The sequence below is a fragment of the Natator depressus genome, chromosome 4 (assembly GCF_965152275.1).
Source record: "Natator depressus isolate rNatDep1 chromosome 4, rNatDep2.hap1, whole genome shotgun sequence".
Lineage (NCBI taxonomy): Eukaryota > Metazoa > Chordata > Testudines > Cheloniidae > Natator > Natator depressus.
Genome location: NC_134237.1, coordinates 88,237,531 through 88,261,091, shown reverse-complemented (window position 1 = coordinate 88,261,091; position 23,561 = coordinate 88,237,531). Strand labels below are relative to the sequence as shown.

The 23,561-nt window shown below is 39.5% G+C and overlaps 1 protein-coding gene across 1 annotated transcript in view; it reads left to right on the top strand.

Annotated features, from left to right (window-relative positions):
* CEP135 (centrosomal protein 135) overlaps positions 1-23,561 on the top strand; it is a 107,418-nt gene that overhangs the window by 22,727 nt on the left and 61,130 nt on the right. The window contains exons 5-10 of the mRNA XM_074951371.1: positions 9,907-10,048; positions 11,850-11,934; positions 17,200-17,328; positions 20,149-20,364; positions 21,259-21,324; positions 23,309-23,459. Of these exons, the coding sequence (XP_074807472.1) occupies positions 9,907-10,048; positions 11,850-11,934; positions 17,200-17,328; positions 20,149-20,364; positions 21,259-21,324; positions 23,309-23,459 (789 nt within the window). The remainder of the gene's footprint in view (positions 1-9,906; positions 10,049-11,849; positions 11,935-17,199; positions 17,329-20,148; positions 20,365-21,258; positions 21,325-23,308; positions 23,460-23,561) is intronic.

Sequence of the window (23,561 nt, the reverse complement as noted above, 5' to 3'; positions counted from 1 at the left end):
CACAGGGGCTGTAGCGGCAGTCTGTGCTCTTGCTGCCTTTCCTGCAGCTTAACCATACGCTGGAGCATATTAGTTTCATCCTCCAGCAGCCTCAGCATTGAATACTGCCTCCTCTCATCACGCTGCCACCACCTATCAGCTTCAGCCCTCTCTTCAGCCCGCCACCTCTCCTCCTGGTCATTTTATGCTTTCCTGCACTCTGACATTGTCTGCCTCCACGCATTCATCTGTGCTCTGTCAGTGTGGGAGGACAGCATGAGGTCAGAGAACATTCACAAGTGTGTTTTTTTTCGCCTTCTGATCTTTGCTAGCTTCTGGGAAGGAGAAGATCCTGTGATCCTTGAAACACATGCAGCTGGTGGAGGGAAAAAATGGGACAGTGGTATTTAAAAAGACACATTTTATAGAACAATGGGTATACTCTTTCATGGTAAACCTTGCTGTTAACATTACATACATAGCATATGTGCTTTCATTACAAGGTCGCATTTTGCCCCCCCCCCCCCCCACTGTGTGGCTAACCCCTCTCCCCTCCCTGTGGCTAACAGCGGGGAACATTTTTGTTCAGCCACAGGCAAACAGCCCAGCAGGAACGGGCACCTCTGAATGTCCCCTTAAGAAAAGCACCCTATTTCAACCAGGTGACCATGAATGATATCACTCTCCTGAGGATAACACCGGGAGATAAAGAATGGATGTTGTTTGAACGCCAGCAAACATACATTGCAATGCTTTGTTCTGCGTGCTACTGGCCTGGCGTGGTAAAATGTCCTACCATGGTGGATGGAATAAGGCTGCCCTCCCCAGAAACCTTTTGCAAAGGCTTTGGAGTACATCCAGGAGAGCTTTATGGGGATGTCCCTGGAGGATTTACACTCCATCCCCAGACATGTTAACAGACTTTTCCAGGAACTGTACTGGCCGCGAATACCAGGGCAAATTAATCATTAAACATGCTTGCTTTTAAACCATGTATACTATTTCAAAAGGTACATTCACCAGAGGTCCCTTCTCCACCTGACAGGTCCGGGAGGCAGCCTTGGGTGGGTTCGGGGGGTACTGGCTCCAGGTCCAGGGTGAGAAACAGTTCCTGGCTGTTGGGAAAACCGGTTTCTCTACTTGCTTGCTGTGAGCTACCTACAACCTCATCATCATCATCATCATCTTCCTCGTCCCCAGAACCTGCTTCTGTGTTGCCTCCATCTCCATTGAAGAAGTCAAACAACACGGCTGGAGTAATGGTGGCTGAACCCCCTAAAATGGCATGCAGCTCATCATAGAAGCGGCATGTTTTGGGCTCTGACCCGGAGCAGCCACTCACCTCTCTGGTTTTCTGGTAGGCTTGCCTCAGCTCCTTAAGTTTCACGCGGCACTGCTTCGGGTCCCTGTTATGGCCTCTGTCCTTCATGCCCTGGGAGATTTTGACAAAGGTTTTGGCATTTCGAAAACTGGAATGGAGTTCTGATAGCACAGATTCCTCTCCCCATACAGCGATTAGATCCCGTACCTCCTGTTCAGTCCATGCTGGAGCTCTTCTGCGATTCTGGGACTCCATCATGGTCACCTCTGCTGATGAGCTCTGTATGGTCACCTGCAGCTTGCGACGCTGGCCAAACAGGAAATGAGATTCAAAGGTTGGCAGGCCTTTTCCTGTCTACCTGGCCAGTGCATCTGAGTTGAGAGCGCTGTCCAGAGCGGTCACAATGGAGCACTCTGGGATAGCTCCCGGAGGCCAATACCGTCGAATTCCGTCTACACTACCCCAAATTTGACCCGGCAAGGCCGATTTCAGCGCTAATCCCCTTGTCGGGGGTGGAGTAAAGAAATAGATTTTAAGAGCCCTTTAAGTCATGTGGACAGGTGCAGGGTTAAATCGATTTAACGCTGCTAAATTCAACCTCAACTCCTAGTGTAGACCAGGGCTTAGACTCACTTCTGCATTTCTGAAAAACTTTCCAGTGGCTTTGTAAAGACATAATGAATGAAGCTGTCAAAATCCAATCAATTCTCTTGATTTTAATTTTGCTGCTGGGGAATTTGCACAAAATTTTCAGGTGTGATTCTCTTGCTCATCTTTCAGAATTACTAGAAGGGTTCCTTCAATCCTTTACCGAACACCTTTTTACCACAGAAACATTATCTCATAGCTTTGTTTTTGGTGGTTTATTTTTCTGCTTTAACATTTTTAATGTAGCATCATTCAAGGTGTATTTCTGTAGCAATAAGAGTTCTATGGCTCTTGTGTAGCTGTGGAAACTTGCACTGATCTGCAATTCCATGGTTATATGATCATATGATAGCTTGTGAATTCCAGGATTCCTGTTGCTCCACAGTATTCTGACCGTGGAAATTATTCTTTCATACAGGCAATCTTTATTTTTCTCACTGTGGCAAAGCATATGTCAAACATATAGTTCGGGGCAACTGCACCTGTAGTTCCCCCACCAGGATCCCTTAAGGACACCCAGCTTCTCTTAGCTTCTTTTAGGCTCCCAGCTTTTCAACCATCGTGTGTCTTGTATAGAGAGCCATGTCTCTCTCCCTCCTGACAGGATGTTTTTCCAGATGGCACAGTTTCCTGCCTACACTGTGCTATCTGCAGCAAGCCCCATCATCTGCACTTTTTCTTCTCTTTGAAGGCTATAAACAGCATAATGGCACACAGCTATTTATAAGCAAGCATGCTTATTGTTAAGGTGAAAAGCATTACAGAGCAAATGTATTAAAAACTACATGCCTGCTAAAAAGCTTACCAGAGGACACCCCGACTCCACCCTCAGCCTCTGATAAGTGTCAGTCCTTCAAAAGCCACAACTGGCTTTTCCCCATGGTTACAAGTTCATAACTGTTTTAGGCCATGTCTACTCTACCACTTATATTGGCAAAACTTATGTTGCTCAGAAGTGTGAAAAAAAACACGCCCCTGAGTGATAGGCACTGAATTTCTAATCTGCCTGGGGGTGCTCCTCCCTGTTCTGTCCAGGCCCCACCCCCACTCCACCCTTTCCCCGAAAGCCCCACCCCCACCCTGCTTCTTCCCACCCCTCCCCCTCCCACGCCCAGTTCCTCCCCTGAGTGTGCTGCACCCTTGCTCCTCCTTCCCCCCCCCCCCCCAGTGCCTCCTGATGCTGCAAAACAGCTCATCCGCGGGAGGCGCTGGGAGGGATGGGGAGGCACTGATGTGTGGGGTCCGTCGGCAGGCAGGAGGCGCTGGGGGGGAGGGGGAGGTTCTGGTAGGGGGCACCCAGCATTTTTTTCACGTGGGTGCTCCAGCCCTGGAGCACCCATGGAGTCAGCGCCTATGCCCTGAGCGACATACGTTTTGCCAGCATAAGTGGTAGTGTGCACAGTGCTTTGTCGGTGGGAAACCTTCTCCCACCAATATAGCTACTGCTGCTCATTGAAGTGGTTTTACTATGTTGACAGGAGAGGTCCCTCCCGTTGGCATAGAGCAGCCACACGAGCAATCTTACAGCAGCACAGCTGCATTGGTATAGCTGTGCCGCTGTAAGCTTTCTATTGTAGACATGGCCCTAGATTCAGAACCAGAACAACCAGGAATAGTTCAGTGTTTCCTTTATACAGTTTGGGCCTTTGATCTTGGCCAAATGTAACAGGTGATCAGCAGACAATTACTTACTCCTCACAGTGCAACTCCAAAAGGCTGGGTGTTTTCCTAACTGGAGGTGAGGAATTTGCATTAACCTCTCCCTAGTCATTTCCCAGAGTGATGTTGCACTCTATATGATTTTATGAAAATATGCTAATGAGTTTGAATATAATGTAACTGGAATATGCTTCATGCAAAAGGTCTCTCGTAAGGTATCATTACAAAGCTTATAATTACTGAGTGTGGTCATCCTATTTGTATAAATGTATCACACTCGTATCTGAAACTAGAAATATGAAACTCTGAAGTCCTATTGTAGTTATGCAAAGTGTGGGCCGTTAATAGTGGTTTGGAATCTTGATGGCTCCCATCAACCAGGACAATTGATTGTGGATGTCTCTGTTTGCTTGCAGGCCTTCCTTTGAGTCAGGCTGGGAGGAATGAAGGCTTGGGGTCTCACAGGACATATGACCATGTCACCTGATACTGAAATCCATCTTAAACTTGGTGCTTTTCCATTTAGAAGGAGGGATGGGGACCCAGAGAGACAAAAGATTCCCTTCTTGTGCCAAAGCAATATAAGGGGGTGGAACAGAACAAAGGGGGCTGCAGTCACGAGAAATCCCCTAGCTACCATCTGAGCTGGAACAAAGACTGAACCAGGGGAAAGAAATTGTGCCCAGACTAGGAAGGCATCCAATCTGTGATAGAAGCTTATTGAAACATCTCTGAGGGTGAGATTTTTGTCTGTATTGTTTTCTTACTGTATTAGGCATAGACTTGCGTGTTTTATTTTATTTTGTTTGGTGATTTATTTTGTTCTGTCTGTTATTACTTGGAACCACTTAAATCCTACTTTTTGTATTTAATAAAATCACTTTTTATTTATTAATTAACCCAGAGTATGTATTAATACCTGGGCGGGGGGTACAAACAGCTGTGCATATCTCTCTATCAGTGTTATAGAGGGCAGACAATTTACAAGCTTATCCTGTATAAGCTTTATACAGGGTAAGACGGATTTATTTGGGGTTTGGACCCCATTGGGAGCTGGGCATCTGAGTGTTGGAGACCGGAACACTTCTTAAGGAGTTTTCAGTTAAGCCTGCAGCTTCTAGGGGATGTAGTTCAGAACTGGGTCTGTGTTTGCAGCAGGCTAGCGTGTCTGGCTCAAACAAGACAGGGCACCGAAGTCTCAAGATGCCAGGATAAATGGGCTTAGAGGTAGTCCCAGCACATCAGTTGGCAGTTCCCAGGGGGTCTTCTGTGATCCAGCCTGTCACACCCAGGAAATTCACTTTGCAGGTTTGTCCCAAAAGTCCCTTCTTGTCTGGCATGTTGTTCAGTATAGTCCTTTGATCATTCAGACGTCACATCACATCTCCCCCTAACATTACACAGCGATGTAAGCCTAAGGTTAGTGGGACTCAAGCTAGCTGACCCATGTTAGGGAACCCTGGGCTTGAACATCTACACTGCATTTTAACTCTAGGTTAAGGATTTTCTGACCCATGTTTGAACCTTGGGCTCTGGCATCCACATTGCTGTACTCAAACCCAAGTCAAAGTAACCCTATCCCAGAGTACCTAACATGATCTGCCCCCAGTGTCAACATTCTAGTGCTATGAATGTGTCGTACTGTGGGAACACAGTGCTCTACTGCCCTCCCTGTTTCCTAATTGTGATGGTGCTACTGATGGGATTTAGGTGCCCATAAGGAGTACATGAGTACATACCCTGTATAATTAGCTTATTTGGTGACTATCTCAGAAGAATGACTACAGTTTGACAAGACTTTATACTGAACTACCATCTAATGTGAGAATTGGGCTCTCCACCTCTAGGGTGAGTCACATTGGCAGGAAAATACCCATGTGTACCTGTTCTGAGGATAATTAGGACATCAGTCTCCAGGGCTGTCAAACTATTAAAGTGGAACTTTACAATTCTTAAGTTTTAAAATGGGATGCTTAATGAAGGTGTTTTTGTTCTTATTTGTTTTGGTTTGAAATTTGACATAAAATGTAAGCTTCAGAGGAAAAATACGCAACCCCCCAGTGCGCAGTGAAGTGCATCCCCAGGGCTTGGGGTGTAGTGTGCTCCAGCACCTCCCAGGGATCCCTTATCTTTTTATAGAACCAAATGCTGGAGTCCTGGTTTCAGTCCTTGCCCAGATATAACTCTTATTTCCTTCAACAAGAAGGCAAGTAGGATTCGATCATGTGTATTATCTTTATGGGGTTGAGAAACATCACCGATAGCTCACTCTCCTGGGCTAAAGAAAACCTTGCATTTCTCTAAATAGTATTCTTTCTTTACTTTTTGCCATCCAATATTCTTACTGCTTATTACTTGGCCAAAGTGCTTGGGGGCAGAGGCAGGGTTGGTTCAAATTTATAAAATAGAAATTTAGCATGGATAGAAAAAACTGGTGTTTTTATTCAAATAAAGTATTGAACCCACAGTGATCCAAGTGGGAATGGTAAAGTCATGTAACTGAGTCACTCAGCTCCACTTCCTAGTCCTCCTTTTATATGCTTCACACGTGCCAAAATCCAGGCTCTGTGTGAACTATGGCAACTGTATTTTAAACCTAAAAATTAATCCAGCTCAGAGCAGGATTAGCTGCCCTGAAGCATCTGAATACTAACCAGATGTTGCTACCTAGCTGGCAAAATTCCATCATCTTTTTAATTCCTTTTTTCTCCATTAAGCTGGGTTCGTTTTTTGCTTCAGTCAAAGCAGTATGTCCTGTGGATCCCTTATCCCTGCCTCTGCTATACCTTGGGAAGCAAGGATAAGGGATCCCTGGGAGGCTGCAGAGAGGTTTGGGGGCTGGCTCCCTCTCACTGTCCTCACAGCGCGCAGAGACTGGGTGCCCCTGCACATGAAGCCCCAGGGAGGATGGGCGGAGGGTGTGGGGAAAGAGAGCAGAGCGAGGACCAAGCGGGAGGTAAGGGGAACTGCAGGACTTCCCGCTCAGCACAGCAAGGGGAGGGATGACACCCAACATCCTGGGAGCCACCTTGCACCTGGCAACTTTGCTCCTTGTTCCAGGCAAGCTCTGCACAGCAGCAAAGAGGAGCCGGAGCTGATGCCACTGTAGTTGGAGCAGGAAGGGGGAGTACGCTCAGCCAGGCAGTAATGGTGCTTCCAGTTGTTGCCCTGGCTGCCTGCAGCGCTGCTTCTCTGGGAGCAGGAACTCTGGGATACTTCTGAAGGACTTCCAGAACCTCAGTTAAGCTGGGGCTGTCTGCACAGAGAAAAGCAATAGGGCTTGGACCCTAGGTCCAGCTTAATGCGAGCTCAGACTCTGCAGCCCTGCAGGGACCTGAGACCCTTGGTTCGAAACGTAGGTTAGCACAATTAGTGTGTGGACACACGGGGTCAGGCTTGAGCCTGGGCTTTCATTGCTGTGTAGTAGAGGACACTAGATCCTGCAGGATCTGCTGCCGTAATAGCAGGAGCAGGTAAAATGTACTTTGTTGCAGGCAGAATTGGGTGGGCAAAAAAAACAGACTATGGTAACTTGTTAAATATATATATATTTGTATTCACCAATTGTTGTTTTTATGGCTGTCAAGCAATTAAAAAAATTAATCACATGTTTAATCACACTGTTAAACAATAATTGAATACCATTTATTTAAATATTTTTGGATGTTTGCTACATTTCCAAATATTGATTTAAATTACAATGCAGGATACAAAGTGTACAGTACTCACTTTATATTTATTTTTGATTACAACTATTTGTACTGTAAAAAACCCCAAAAGAAATAGTATTTTTCAATTCACCTAATACAAGTGCTGTGGCTCAATCTCTTTATCATGAAAGTTGAATTTACAAATGTAGCATTATGTACAAAAAAAACTGCATTCAAAAATAAAACAATGTAAAATTTTAGAGTCTGCAAGTTCACTCACTTCTTGTTCAGCCAATCGCTCAGACAAACAAGTTTGTTAACATTTGCAGTAGATAATGCTGCCCACTTCTTGTTTACAATTTCACCTGAAAGTGAGAACAGGCATTCTCATGGCACTATTGTAGCCAGCATTGCAAGATATTTACATGCCAGATGCGCTAAAGATTCATATGTCCCTTCATGCTTCAATCACCATGCCAGGGGACATGCATCCACGCTGATGACAGGTTCTGCTCGATAACAATCCAAAGTAGTACAGACCGACGCATGTTCATTTTCATTATCTGAGTCAGATGCCACCAGCAGAAGGTTGATTTTCTTTTTTGGTGGTTCGGGTTTCCGCGTTGGAGTGTTGTTCTTTTAAGACTTCTGAAAGCATTCTCCACACTTCGTCCCTCTCATATTTTGGAAGGCACTTCAGATTCTTAAACCTTGGATCGAGTGCTGTAGCTGTCTTCAGAAATCTCACATTGGTACCTTCTTTGCGTTTTGTGAAATCTTCAGTGAAAGTGTTCTTAAAATGAGCAACATGCTGGGTTATCATCCAAGACTGCTATAACATGAAATATATGGCAGAATTCGGGTAACATAGAGCAGGGGACATACAATGCTCCCACAAGGAGTTCAGTTGCAAATTAAATTAATGCATTATTTTTTTCAACGAGTTTCATTAGCATGGAAGCATGTCCTCTGGAATGGTGGTTGTAAGCAAACTTGTTTGTCTTAGCAATTGGCTGAGCAAGAAGTAGGACAGCATGGACTTGTAGGCTCTAAAGTTTTACATTGTTTTGTTTTTGAGTGCAATTATGTAACAAAAAAATCTATATTTGTAATTTGCACTTTCACGACAAAGTTTGCACTATAGTACTTGTATGAGGTGAATTGAAAAATACTATTTCTTCTGTTTATCATTTTTTCAGTGCAAATATTTGTAATCTAAACTAATATACACTTTGATTTCAATTACAACACAGAATACATTATATATGAAAATGTAAAAAAAAATCCAAAATATTTAATAAATTCCAGTCGGTAGTCTATTGTTTAACAGTGCTATTAAAACTGATTAATCATGATTAATTTTTTTTAGTTAATCGTGTGAGTTAACTGCAATTATTTGACAGCCATAGTTTTGTTTGTTTTAGTAGCATGGGGGAATCTGTCTCTTTTGTGGGATTTGCAGGATCTAAGTTTTTGCAGGTGGAGGCGGGATAAAAATGCAAGAAACAATACTGGAGTGAGTGGGAGTGGGTATTGCGGAGCAGGATGGATGTGGGTTTAAAAAAATAGTCCGTTGCAGGACTCTACTTTGTAGTCATCCCTCAGAGAGGTTGCATGCAATCCCAGCCCATAATAATACATAACCTTTTTTGTTAAGTATGATAGATCCCATAGATACTTACACTTAATTCAATAACATTTTGTCCAAGATGTTGCAGAAAATTGCCATATTTGTTCCACTGAAATGTACAGCAAAGCAGAAAGTGAGGGGGAGGAGGAGAGAATAAAATGTGGGCCAATATGTTGCATGTTGTGCAGCTTCTATTATTTTTATTGTGTTAATGAAAATTTATCATATAAGTTTTAGATCTCGCTATTGAATGGGGGTTTAATTTGCCTTAACATTTCTCTGTAAGGCAAAGCTGGCATTTTTAAACCCAGTCACTGAATTCTCTGCTAAAGCCACTAAATTTGGAATTGCATGTCAGTGAACTCTGTTTGCATTATTACATGATGGGGTAATATCTTTTCTGGACCAACTTCTGTCTTTAAGAAGAGCTCTGTGTAGCTCAAAAACTCATCTCCCTCACCAACAGAAGTTGTTCTAGTAAAAGATATTACCTCACCGACCTTGTCTCTCTAATATCCTGGGATGACCATAGCTACAACAACACTGCATACATTACATGATGACTATTGAGACTGTTTGAAAATATTACAAATAGAAATAACAGAATCTGAAAGTTGTTTAAAGTGTTTAAACATTTTCTCAGTAATGTTGTTACTAGCAGCTCTTGTGCTTGTAGCCACTGCTTAGTTGAGAGGGTGAGGGTTGGTGAAACAGTAACAAGTTTTACAGCTTGTGTTGTAGAAAGTATAGGCCACCAAACATATGGAGGGAAATTTCTTTCGTTGGACTTCATCTGGATCAGACTGCATATTTGGTTATTTAAAATTGGAATTAGACAAAATTAATGTGAATTTTATTAAGGATGTTGTCAAGAATGTATGACTTCTATTCATGGGCAGTTCTCTGTGATGAAAAGGAGGAACATACCAATTCACAAGCTATTGAATATTTCACTTCAGATAACATATAATATCCTCTTTTACTTCGATTTCAAGTAATAAGCATTTGTGGATTTTTAGGTGGCAGGAAAAGAAATATTCCATTCAGGCGTCAACTCATGCAGATTGATCAACCTGTCCCTCCTTCAGGAATCAGCACTTATCCAATTCCTCAGCCAGATGACCCCTATATTGCAGATCTTCTTCAAGTGGCTGATAACAGGTGACTTAAAGATTTTTTTCAAAATGTTGAAATGTTGGTAATATATATTTGCTGTTGTAACAATATTTTTCTCATCTCTCTTTAATCTTTGACATGATATAGCATTTCATGTCTCATTGCTAAGAAGTTTTGCAGCACCAATCACACATTCACTTGATTTGCTATTCTATAGCCCTTCTAGATTTTTTTGCCAAGAAGAACATCTAAGTGCGTGAAGATTCAGTCATTCATGTATTTCTGTGGTAAGGACACCAGAGAAATCAAGTGATTTCTCTAGGAAAAGAAATACATATTCTTTAAGAACAGTCTATTTTTTTACACTGAATATCATTTTTATTGACCGACAGTGCTCTCAATATGGAATAAAGATTACATTACGTCATTCTTAATTTCTGTGTATATCATAAGAATGGCAATATTGGATCAGAGCAATGGTCCAACTAGACCTGTCTTCCAACAGTGGCCAATGCCAGGTGTTTCAGAGGGAAAGAACAGAAAAGGTAATCATCAAATGATCCATCCCCTGTCTCCCTTTCCCAGCTTCTGGCAAACAGAGGTTAGGGATACCATTCCCGCCCATCCTGGCTAATAACCATTGATGGACCTATCGTCCATGAATTTATTTAGTTCTTTTTTGAACCCTCTTATAGTCTTGGCCTTCACAACATCCTCTGGCAAGGAGTTCCACAGGTTGACTGTGTGTTGTGTGAAGAAATACTTGATTTTTGTTAGGTTTAAACCTGCTGCCTATTAATTTAATTTGGTGACCTCTAGTTCTTGTGTTATGAGAAGGAGTAAATAACACTTCCTTATTTATAAAAAGAAAAGGAGTACTTGTGGCACCTTAGAGACTAACCAGTTTATTTGAGCATGAGCTTTCGTGAGCTGTAGCTCAAATAAACTGGTTAGTCTCTAAGGTGCCACAAGTACTCCTTTTCTTTTTTCTTTTTACGAATACAGACTAACACGGCTGTTACTCTGAAACTTCCTTATTTGCTTTCTCCGCACCAGTCATGATTTTATAGACCTCTATCTTATTCCCCCCCCCCCCCGTCGTCTCTTTTCCAAGCTGAAAAGTCCCAGTTTTATAAATCTCTCCTCATACAGAAGCCATTCCATACCCCCGATCATTTTTGTTGCCATTTTCTGTACCTATTACAATTCTAATATATCTTTTTTGAGATGGGGCAACAAGGTCTGCACGCAATATTCAAGATGTGGGCGTAGCATGGATTTATATAGAGGCAATATGATATTTTCTGTCTTATCTGATTAATGCTATAAATATATAACACACTAGCAATGGAGATTTAAGAATAGCTTATTGTCTTAAAGCATTTCTCTTCAGATTCTAATATGGTACCTTAACTGAATTTTAGTTCAAATACTGTGAATTGAAGCCAAGAGGGCAGTGTTTTGAGGAGAAGGTGTCTCATCTTAGGTGTTTGTCTATATATATATATATATTTTTTTTTTCCCCTTTTTCGCTTAGGTATTAAGAATATTTGTTTGTCCTGGGAACTTGAACTTGTATGAGGCTCTAGTCATTTAAAACAATTTTTTCTCTGATATCTTCCTGGTTTTCTTTTATTAAAGCTCATCTACTTTTCATACTGAAGCCTCTGTACTTATATTATGCATGGCTGTAACTCTTCTGTTTAGTCCAGTGTATCTCTTGCGGGGGCAAGGAGCAAATATTTACAGAAAACTGTTGAAACTCTATCTCACTAGAATATGTTTGGCTTCATTTAGTAATTCAACACAATCTGAACATATGCACTATATTGTAAATATATTTCAGAATTCATGAACTTCAGTTGGAAGTAGCCGAATTGCAAGAAAAGCTGGAGATATCTGAACGTGGGGTGAAAAATTATAGCAAACAGGTAGAATAAACACTTTAAGATTTTTTTGTTTTGTTTTGCCACAGTGACACTGGAATAGTCTGTGTATAATTTGTATGTTTACATTACTGGAAAAGCATTAAGCTTCAAATATGGTCAGAGTGAGTTCCATAAATTAGTAATATTATTCTGCCCCTATTCTATACTGTGTTGCTTTTATACTTCTGGATGAAATTGCTAATGCAAAGATGTTTTCTTAAAGATGTTTTCCTACTGCTTATGTTCTGTTTGGATCAATGATTCCATTAAATAACATATACTTAATGGGTTTTAAATTGAGGTTTTCATGTATGTACACAAGCACAAATCATTCCAGGATCACTTTGATGTACAAATACATCAAAGATAATTTTTTTGTTAAGTTTGGACTACATACATCTATTTGAAAATGATTTTTAAAAAAGTTTATCCTAACCAGATTCAAATATCTTTGCAGTTTCTTAGTCCATATGTGGTTTATTAGATTCCTGTTTTGGACTAAAGTACCAACTTTTAGACTTGCACACTGCATATGTGGAGAGATAGGTAGGATATCTTTTTACATAAATAATATCGGCTTTTTAAACATACGTAAATTAAAAAAAAAGGTGATTATACTAAATGACAAAATATTGACTTAGTTTAAATTAATGGGGAACTGATGCTTTAAAAAAATCTCAGGAGCAGGATATATGTACAGACTTAAAATTACTAATATTTTGAAACCAAATAGTTTAATAATATCTACTACTCTGAGTCTTGGTTATTAAGATTTTAGTTTTCTCATCCAAAAGTGGATTTCTTCTAAAACTGATGAATTCTTGATAATTTTTTAGGGTAAATTTTAATCTTTTCTTGGAGTTCTACCTTCACCATGTTTTCTCTGACAGTGAAAAAGAATGTGGCCTTGTTCCTCCCCCACTAGCCTCGATTCCCTCCCCCCCTCTCTCCCTCCCCCATAAAGCCTCTTTTCAGAGAAAGCCTTGCGAATGTAAACCAGTTAAAATAGCTTGCTAGGGCTGATAGTTTGTCACTGATTCCCCTCCTCCACCCAAAAAAATTCTTGTGCTGTTTATAGCCCACCAAACAGCTACCCACAGCTGATCTTTGTGATTCATGAAACCCACAGCTATGCCTGCTTTAATTTTTAGTGGGGTGGGGAAGATCCCCAGATATTTTTGTAGCTCTGAAGGGACGGAAAGGTCTGTTGTTGATTGTGGTAGGGCTGCTGAAAGCTGCCTTTCAGCTGTCTGCTGCTAAGTCAACTCTTCTGTTGAGGAGTCAGTGTGACCTCAGGCCACAAGAAGTAGCTCATTAGTGTGAGATACTTAGATCTAGTCATTCGTGCTTGGGTCTGGGTGCAGGGGAAGTTTGTATTCCACACTGACTTGCTCTCTGCCTCAGTTGCTCTGTTTGTAAAATGGAGGTAATAATCCTAACCTTCCCCACAATGGTAGTCATGTGATTATCACTAGTTTGAAAAGCACCACTTAAGTGCCATGTATAATATTAGAAAGGGAGCTGAGGGAGGACCTTGAGGAGACCGTGGATAGCATGGTGGAATATGTAGGACAGAGAATACTTGGGGTATAGAGAGGGCGGTAGAGACAGTGTAACTCAGGAAGAAATAAGGCAGTGGACAGCAAAATGGGAGCAAATGTGAAAAAGAGGAAGATAGATAGATGTTGCCTTCCAAAGAGAGAATGATCAAAGACAGAAATGAGAACAAAATGGTGTGGAGATGGAAGTAAAGAACCAATAAGGAAAGGGAAGAAGCAAAAAAGCACAGATACTAAGTTAAATTAATTTTATGTATTGTGCTTCCCTGGAGACTGAAAATTTTTAGGGAAAATGATGGGATTTTGAGAGATTAAGTTACATTAATATTGTTGACTAGTTGGGGTTTTCTAGTTAAATTGGAGAAAAGACAGAGAAAATCACCTAGTCTGTATGTACCATTCTTTATGAACGAGAGCCCTAGCAGCCCCTGTCCCTACAATATATGGAGAATTGTCCCTTAATATATGTTTTTAATGCTCTCTGTGCACATTATCCATCATTATCATCTGGTCTTCACTTCTATCACAGCGGAGAAGTTTGGTGTTAGCCTGAAAATTTGAAGAGAGGGATACAAAAGTCATTCTAATGGTCCTTCCCAAAATTCTAATGCCAGTCCTGTGCAGTAATGTGATGTGATTACTGCGGTGGGAGAGTAATAGCAAAATTGTTTCTCAGGCCCTCCCCAAAATGCAAGGGCTCTCATTGCATACAGTCATAAATGACAGAAACATCACACTGGAGTCTGACACTTTTTCTGATACTTTTTCCAATTTAACTTCCCTGATAACTCTGAATAACTCTTAAAGGAGTTTATCTCCAGCTGAAACCGAGGTGTTTTCAGTCTGTGATGAAATGCTAGCAAAACTGTATCCAGCTTCTCCAGAGACCTTCTTTGTCTTTGATTTAAAGGTAGTGATAGAGGAATAGAAGTTTCAATCTACAGGTGATGGTTGCTTGTTCTTAGGAGATTCTTGTAGGCATGTGTATTTAATTTGAATTTTCTTGTGGGTCACAAACAAATATCACCTGTAACAGTACTTAGAACTAAGGAGGTGATGGTGAGCTCCTTTCTCCCTTGTATTGAGAGCTCTAGCCTTAGGCCGTAAACAAAGAAGGCAGGCCAAAGATCCAGGGACCGAAATATCCACTGCCTTTCCTACAACCACTTGCTTCACCTCCTGCCCAGACCATGATCCAGCCAACCCAGTCCCTTAATTGTCTTTCCTTTGGGCATGATGCAGCTTAAACAGATAAAATAACTCCCTTCCCTCAGGTGCAAAGGTACACCAATTCATGGCTGTTTCAAAAGGCATCTCCCTGAAAGCAGTCTTTTTTCCTATTGAGTATATTCCTGGATTTCTTGCTACTCCTTATAATCAGGTACTTCCCAGTGCTTTTGGTTGGTCTTGCATGAGTCCCAGCAGCTGATTTTCTTTTGCTGTTCCTACCTTCCAGGCTAGTTGTCTGGAGAGTTAGAGATGTAGCTGTCTTTGTTCTGGATTTCTTGTACATTGCCTACCTGCATAGGGGCCTGACCAGGAATTCTGGTCTTTTTCCAGTCTTTAGATGAGTATTGCATCCAGTCACACCAACTGTGACCTTTTCATACTAGTGCACCAAATGTGAGAATGTCCCATGTCAAAGTCACATCTTCCCTTTGCCACAGCATTTTTCTTCCTTCCTAGTTTGCTTTTCAAAATATTCAAGACAAGGTCGGTAATTCAAATGATCTTACCCCTTACTTTATTTTTTGGTCAGGTAAGATTGTATAAAATTCTTTGTTAGAATTTGAATTTAGTTTAGTTTAGAACAAAGTACTGGGCATCTTGAAATCTTTTCATATTGAAACTCTGTTCTTCTGTTATTCCAAGCTGAGATATCAGAGATTCTTCCCCAAATAGCTTTGGAAACATCAGTTTCCAATACCAGATTGGGTAAAAGGAAGGACGGAAAGAACAGTGTTAAGTCTGACTTTTACAAAGTAAAATCCTTTGATATTCTCTGGTTTTAAAATAATTTCTAAACTCTGATCTTAATGCATTTTCCTCTGAGACAAGCAAATCTGGGTATCTGTAAAACAAAATGGACAGTACCTACAGGAGCACCAGAAGTAAATGCATCAGTGACCTTAGTAAGCTTGCTCCATTGCCTGAAGCATTGACTCGACCATCTGACATCATCAAATTATAACCTCTTTTCTTCCCTAAGGAATGTGCAGGATATTAGAGGTGACAAAAGTCCTTCATTATCCAAATAAGCGTAATATTACTGCAATCTGTTTATGCCTGTTGTGTGGCTACAATGTTGATAACTTGCACTCATGCATAAAAACATTCCTCATTTGGTTAAAGCCAGTGGCTCTCAACCTTTCCAGACTATTGTACCCCGGCCCTTTCAGGAGTCTGATTTCACTTGTGTACCCCAAGTTTCAACATACTTAAAAACTATTTGCTTACAAAATCAGCCATAGAAATACAAAAGTGTCACAGCACACTATTACTGAAAAAATTGCTTACTTTCTCATTTTTCCATATAATTATAAAATAAATAGTTTGGAATATAAATTTTGTACTTACATTTCAGTGTATAGTACAGTATAAGCAAGTCATTGTCTGCCTGAAATTTTAGTTTTTACTGACTTTGCTAGTGCTTTTTATGTAGCTTGTTGTAAAAGTATGCAAATATCTAGATGAGTTGATGTACCCTGTGGAAGACCGCTGCATACCCCCGGAGATATGTGTACCCCTAGTTGAGAACTACTGGTTTAAGCAATGCTGCTTACAGTTGACTGATGTAGCACATTTGATGCAAAGTATTGGTTAAGGGTACCCTTTGTACGCGTTAGCTGGCAGTATGGTAGTATGCCTGAGAAAGCACGTTGGCACGTGAATAAGCCACATTATGGAATACCAATACTTAGATGTTTCACTTTTGAATCTGTTTAGTAAGGTTTTTTTACTTTTTTTTTTTTTAATGAGAATGTGCTTGTGGAAAACATTTGACATTGGGAATACACTTGAAAAACACTTTTTTGCCAATTTATACATGTCAATCATAATAACCATTAGTAACGAAGACATGATTGAACTCATGCTTTGGATTTTGAAAACATTTATATATTTTGCATTTTGAGTTCTTGAATTTCTGAGATCTGTGCCTTTGTTGTACTTTGCATATGCGATTTCTATTCCCTTTTTGTGCCTATTATTTACTCTTTTAAAGATATGTATTTGATCATAATATTTTTTTCAAGCAACTTCTCAAATTTAATTTTTACCGCAGATTCATTTCTTTTCATTTTAAATGAACACAAACCACTCTGTAGTTTTTCTTGTACTGTTACCAAAAATAAATAAATAAATGGGGGAGTGGGATTATTGGTTTGGGCTGCAGATAGATAAGATGGTGGAGCGGGGAATATTCTTTTAAAATATTGAACATTTTCAACTTAAAAGTGATAAATATAATAAAGTAAGCAGTGGCATTTTCCCAGCCAGGTCACTGCCTTTAATGTTCTGGAGATTTTAAATTTTCAGATTTCCTCTTACAGTATATCATCCAGTTGTATATTTATTATTATTGTGACAAACAAATGGCTAGCAACTTTATATTCAATCTATTTAATGTATACAAAAATAGTAGAGGTTTTCCAAGATTGGCCAGGAGATAAATAAGCACTTAAAAGGAATAAATATTTTCTCCCTGAAGGTTGAACTGAGAGATAGAGAGATAGAACGTCTAGTACTAGCACTGGATGGTGGTCGCTCTCATGATGTTATATCTTTGGAATCCAGAAGTAAAAGTAACGAGAAGCTTATTGCCCATTTAAATTTGCAGGTAACACATTTTATGCACGTTAGTTTGTCAAGTTTAGAAATACTAGCAACCTATAAGTTACTTGTAGCTCCTCTTTTTTTAAAAAGTATGTTTTATGTTAGAAACAAAATCAGCTTAAGATGCTTAATTTAAAATTGCATCATGTCTTTTGTTACCAGTTTATTTTTAAATGACTTAATGTTTGTTTAGAATAGTTTCAGTTTATAGCCCAAAGGTCTCGGTTTCTGACTAAAATATTTTGGTATGACATCTGTGTTTAGTAACTTTCATTTTGTTATGTTCAAACTGTAAAATTTCTGTATGATGTTTGGACTAATTTGAAAACAGTAAAGTTTTTGTTCGGTCCTTTATATTGTTTTCTGTGTGTGAGGGACTGAAACTGTACACTGAAAAGAGAAGTTACTTACAGTTAACTCTGATTCTTCAACTACATTGTCTTTGTAGATACTACATTGTCTTTGGCATCATAGGGTCAGATAATCTGGAAAAGTGGTGCCTTTGAGCCATGCAAATGCCCCCTAAACGTTCACATGTTCATAGCATGTGTAGCAGGAGTATTAATCTGCAAAGGCAATTCTAAGTAGGAAGTAGAAATAAGTATCTCAAGAAAAATTTTAAAATTAAACCTAGCAACTTTAAATAGTAACTGTTAAAGAATGCTGAAAAATTGAGATTCTGAAATTGAAAATAAATGTGTTTCAAAAGTAAAAAATTGCTTACATTGTTTAAGTGAAGATCAAAATTAATGAAGTGAGTAATTTAGGCTGCAATCCTGCAGACACTCATGAAGGTGGGTAATTTTGCTCATGTGAGTTGTCTCATTGAAGTCAATTTTATAAACCCTTTATACTTATTTTAAAAAATGGTACTGAGGGATAAAACAAAAACAGCAGTAGACCTCTTAAAAGGAAGCATTTATTTTGTCTTAACTTGCATTATTTCCCCTTATTCATAATGTAATAGCACAGAGAGATAATATGGAGTGGAGATTGCAGCTCCTGCTTTATAGGACGACTCTAGCGAGGGAGCCCCCTAAGCCTGGGGAAATGAATGAGGGCATCTATATGGGGATATACATATCCCCATTTAATCCCCTCCCCCCATTTCTGCTGTGTTCCCTGATACTCCAGTTCCCCCATAACATAAAAGGAACCAATGGGTCATGCTTTGTTCCCCTTGTACTGCCAGTCCCCTTTACTGCCCCCACCCCTCATGTCTCCTCTGGTCCACGGAACGCATTTCCCTAGCTACTAGCAATGCTTGTCTAAGGAGCCTCGGGGACGTATCAGAGGGAGCACAGCTGATAACTATGTATGTAGTTAGCTTATATGGCCCCCATTACTGTAATATCTGAGCACCTCAGAACGTTTGTTTTAATTATTCTCTCAACACCCTCGTGGACAATAGAAGTATCATTATCCCAGTTTACAGATGTGGAACTGAGGCACAGAGAAACTAAGGGTATGTTTCAACTTTGAGATGGGGGTGTGATTCCCAGCCTGAGGAGATGTACTCATGGTATCCTCATTGAGATAGCATGCTAAAAATGCTGTGGCAGCACGATGGGCTAGCCACCCTGAATACATGCCCATTGGAGACCCTACATACATACTTTGGGAAGCTAGTCCTTCCCACAGCTCATGTTGCCTTGGCTATGCTCTGTTTTTAGTATGCTAGCCTGATGAAGGCTAGCGCAAGTATGTCTCTTCAAGCTAGGAATCACACCCCTGTCTCCAAATGTAGATATACCTGAAGTGGTTTGCCCAAGGTCATGCACACAGGAAATCAAGGGCAGAGCAGTGAATCAAACCTGGGTCTCAAGAGTCCCAGGCTAATGCTCTGACCACTGGCCCATCTTTCCTCTCCAGGTAGGCAAATTCCTTCCCTAGGCTACAGGTGTCATGGGTGGCAGTTCAAGGAGGTCAGGAATGTGGGGGTAGTGATATCCCCTCAGTGGCTTTGGTAGGGGGAGAGGTATTGGGGTTGTCAAGGTAGTAGGAATGGGGAGAGGAGAGCAAGTGGGGACTTCTGAGGGACATAGATTCTCCATCCATTAATGCCCCCGAGGCTGTGGTAGGGGGGGAATATGTGGAGACATGGATGCTAACCCATTAATGTCCTTCAGAAATGGTGCGAGCTTGCAACCCCAATACTCCAGCTCCCTTAGCTTGGCTATACACTTCCCAGTTTTCTGATGTTTGTTTTTTATTACAATACTAAGGCCAGGTCTACACTATCACTTACTTCAGTATAACTTACGTGGCTCCGGGGTGTGAGTGACGTAAATTATACTGACCTAAGCACTGGTGTGGACAGTTCTATGTTGGCGGGAGAGTTTCTCCCACCAACATAGCTACCATCTCTCATGTAAGTGGATTTATTATGCCGACGGGAGAGCTCTCTCCTGTCGCCATAGACTGTCTTCACCGGCTATGTAGCGCTTCTAGTGTAGACTAGCCCTAAGTTTCTTGTAAAGGTGATAGTGGGTCTTAATTCCACACTTCTTCGTTTCTCAGTATTTGGGTTCTGGGAATTAAATTCATGTTCTAGTAAGGCACAAGGAGCATAAGGCACAAGGAGCACAAGGCACTGTTGGGTGCCTACAACCTTAACTCCATGTTAATAATTTTTTTTATGTTAACTTTTATTATATTTTAAGAATAGGAAAAACTGCAATTTTTTACAAGGAGAGATGTAGTTTGTTTTTAATGTGTAAAGCAGGTACAGTGATTCAGAATTAGCGGAAGAGGTATTCTACTATCTTTAATATTTGACATTTTTGTATTTAATATTACTGTTTTAATTATAAATACATCTTAGGTTGAATATCTTCAGCAAACAAATAGAGAGCTTGAGAATCGCATACAAGACCTTTTGGACACCAGACAAAATGTCACTAGTGAAGTGGTTCATTTAAGCAATAAAAATGAAGAACTATGCCAAGAACTGAGTGAGATAGACCATTTGGCACAGCAATTGGAAAGACACAAAGAAATTGTGCTTGAGACTGCAGATAAGGAAATTGGGGAAGCTAAGGTAAGCAAATACTGTAATTTGCTATGTTGTTATGGAGCTGATCCAACTCCCATTCAAGTCTGAGGAGTTGGATCTGCATTTAAACGATACAAGGATTATTTTCCTACCACAGATCAAAACACTATGAAATGTACTTAGAATGTTGTATAGAATTTCTCATTGAAAGGTGACTATCCTTACACCATGATTAAATATATATTTTTGTTACTATGGCATCACAAAGCTTTGTCTAATACTATAAAATACCATAAAACTTTGTTTGGGTTCATCTCTTGGTGCTTTGTGTTTAAGGTTTAAGATTTTTTTCTCTGTTCTATTTAGAATGAGCAGGAAAATGCACAAAATAGACCAGCAAACATGCTAATGGAAATGGGTTTATTTCTCTTATTTTGTCACTTTACTATTTTAGGCAAGACAGTTATTTAAAGAGTAGTTAGCTTCTAGAGGGAAGAAGACTGTTTTAAAAAAAAAAATTCTGAGACCAAGAACTCCTGGGACAAGATAGATCTTTGTAACAATGATGATTGGTTTTGGAGGGTTCTGGTCTGAGGAATCAAGCAATTAATCTCTATTTTCTAAGAGGCATATAAGTCTGTGTGCAGCAAATTTTAGACTTGTCCAGTACTTCTGTGCTTTATTCAATAAATAACATGGAAATCAAGCTCTCAATCAAGTAAGTGATGATTAGTAAATTCTTAGATATTAAGTTCAGCTTATGTAGCATTTTACTGGGTATATGTACTTAGAATTTAGCAAAGTAGAAATCACTTTCTAAGTAAGTTGTATATGTCTCACAAAAATATATTGTACACAATATCAAGGATATTTGATTTTAAAGGAATTATAATTTTGAATACTTATTTTTTATTAATATATGTTAACTTTGATTAATAGAAAGAGATTAAAAGAAAACATAGTGAAATACAGGATCTTGAAGAAACAATAACGAGATTTAAGTCAGTAAGTAAAACAACTTTTTCAAATTGAGGTTTCTTCAGGTAACTCCAATTAAGTTGTGATTTCTTTTTTTTCTGTTTATCGTATCTTGTATAGAATATTTTAACATGCATTCATCCTTATGAGATAAATTGTTAAATTTACAGGAATGAAAAGATCTGTTAGCTCTTTTAAAATAGAAAATGTGTATAGGCATGAATATTTTCTATAATATCTAAGAACTTAAATAAAATAGCTTAGAGAGTAGATTCCAAAGTTAAAAAGCTGAATGAGCCATCCTATCATTATGTTGTAAATTTGAATAAATGAAAGAAAAAAATTCTGTAGACAAACAGTTTGGTTAAGCATTGTAGTTTTTCTTTTTGTATTTGTTTCTACACATTGTATTACAAAGGACATTTCTGTGTGGAGTACAATCTTTTCCTTGAGTTTTCCTTGTTATAATTTCTCCTTGCCCAATGTCATAGTCCTTAGTTTGTACAGACGCTCCCCGGGTTACGCAATCGTTCCATTCCAGAACGCCTCGCGTAACTCAAATTTTGCATAAGTGGGAAACTTATACCTCACCGTTACGCCAAAAAAACCCCAAAACCTCCTATTTCTAGCTTATGGAACTTTTTCCGTAAGTGCGAATTTGCGTAATTTGGGTCTTGCGTAACCTCGGGAGCATCTGTAATGGCATAATTATTTTCACCACACCCAAGCAGGACATCTCAGAGAATTTTTTTCATATAGAAACTGCTCAATCTCTTAATCAGGACTTCCAACGTTTTACCTAGCACTTGCTAGGTTGGAGACAAAGCTTAACAGCCCAGATGAAAATACCTGCGTCCCCATGTCCTTTAAAGTCTGTCTCTGTAGTTTAAAACAACACATCATGTAGTTTCAGAGTAGCAGCCGTGTTAGTCTGTATCCGCAAAAAGAAAAGGAGTACTTGTGGCACCTTAGAGACTAACAAATTTATTTGAGCATAAGCTTTCGTGAGCTGTAGCTCACGAAAGCTTATGCTCAAATAAATTTGTTAGTCTCTAAGGTGCCACAAGTACTCCTTTTCTTTTTACATCATGTAGTGGCACTGTTTAAGTATTGTATGAAAATGTTAAAATCAACTTTATATAAAATATTTCTTTAAAAAGCATTCAATTAGTAGGATGAGCTAATAATAGAAAAAATATGCACGAAACGGTATTTGACCAGATATAGAACTGGTTGAATACAACAAAATATTGTCATACAAATTATTTAATGCCAATTAAATTAATCAAATATTTTATATTTATGAAATACTGTTTGATCAGACCTGCTTACTAAGATCTCTTGCTTTAGTTGTATCTTCTTTCCTTTGCAGGTTCCTCTCCACTTTTTATTTTTAAATCATTTTTCCCTCTTAATATAGCAGCAGAATGAAACTGATCTGGTTCTTCTTAGGACTTGTCTACACTTACCAGGGGTTTGACATTCGTCTATTGATGCATCGGCCGTCAATTTAGCTGGACCCACTAAATCGACCGCCGATTGCTCTCCCGTCAACTCCTGTACTCCACTTAAACGAGAAGTGCCAGGGGAGTTGACGGGAGAGCGTCTCTGGTTGACATTGCGTAGTGTGGACCCTGCAGTAAGTAGATGTAAGTATGTCGACTTCAGCTATGTTATTCACATAGCTGAAGTTGCATAACTTAGATTGATCTCTCCCCGTAGTGTAGACAAGGCCTTAGTTTCATTGCTGACTGCAGGGTTCTGAATGCAGGATATAACATAATGCATTTTTTCTTTACACTTGATTATAGTAAAAAACTGGCACCAAAACAATACATATTCATTAACATTTAAAATTTTGTACATGGGGTTGGTTAAACAGTAGCAACATATGATCATAATTAGAAAGTTAATAAAATTTGAAATTGTTATTAAAATACTTTGCTTAATTTTTACTTAGTGGTACTTTTACGAACCTACAGTACTAACTTTTTCAGTACTTTTATGTCAGGAGTTATGTTCGTGTCGGAGAGAAAAAGAGAGGCTGGCTGATGAACTCTTTGGAAAAGCAGATGAAAAACAAAATTTTGAACTATTGTTAAACCAGCTTGAGCAAGAGAAACAAAGGCTTTCACAAAAAGTTGAAAACTTTGAAATTATAGGTAAATGTTTAAATATTGATTCTCTTAAATATATCTTTTATGTTGTTTTTTAAAAATAATAAAATCTTAAATATATTTGTCTGTAAGTGGTAATAACACTAA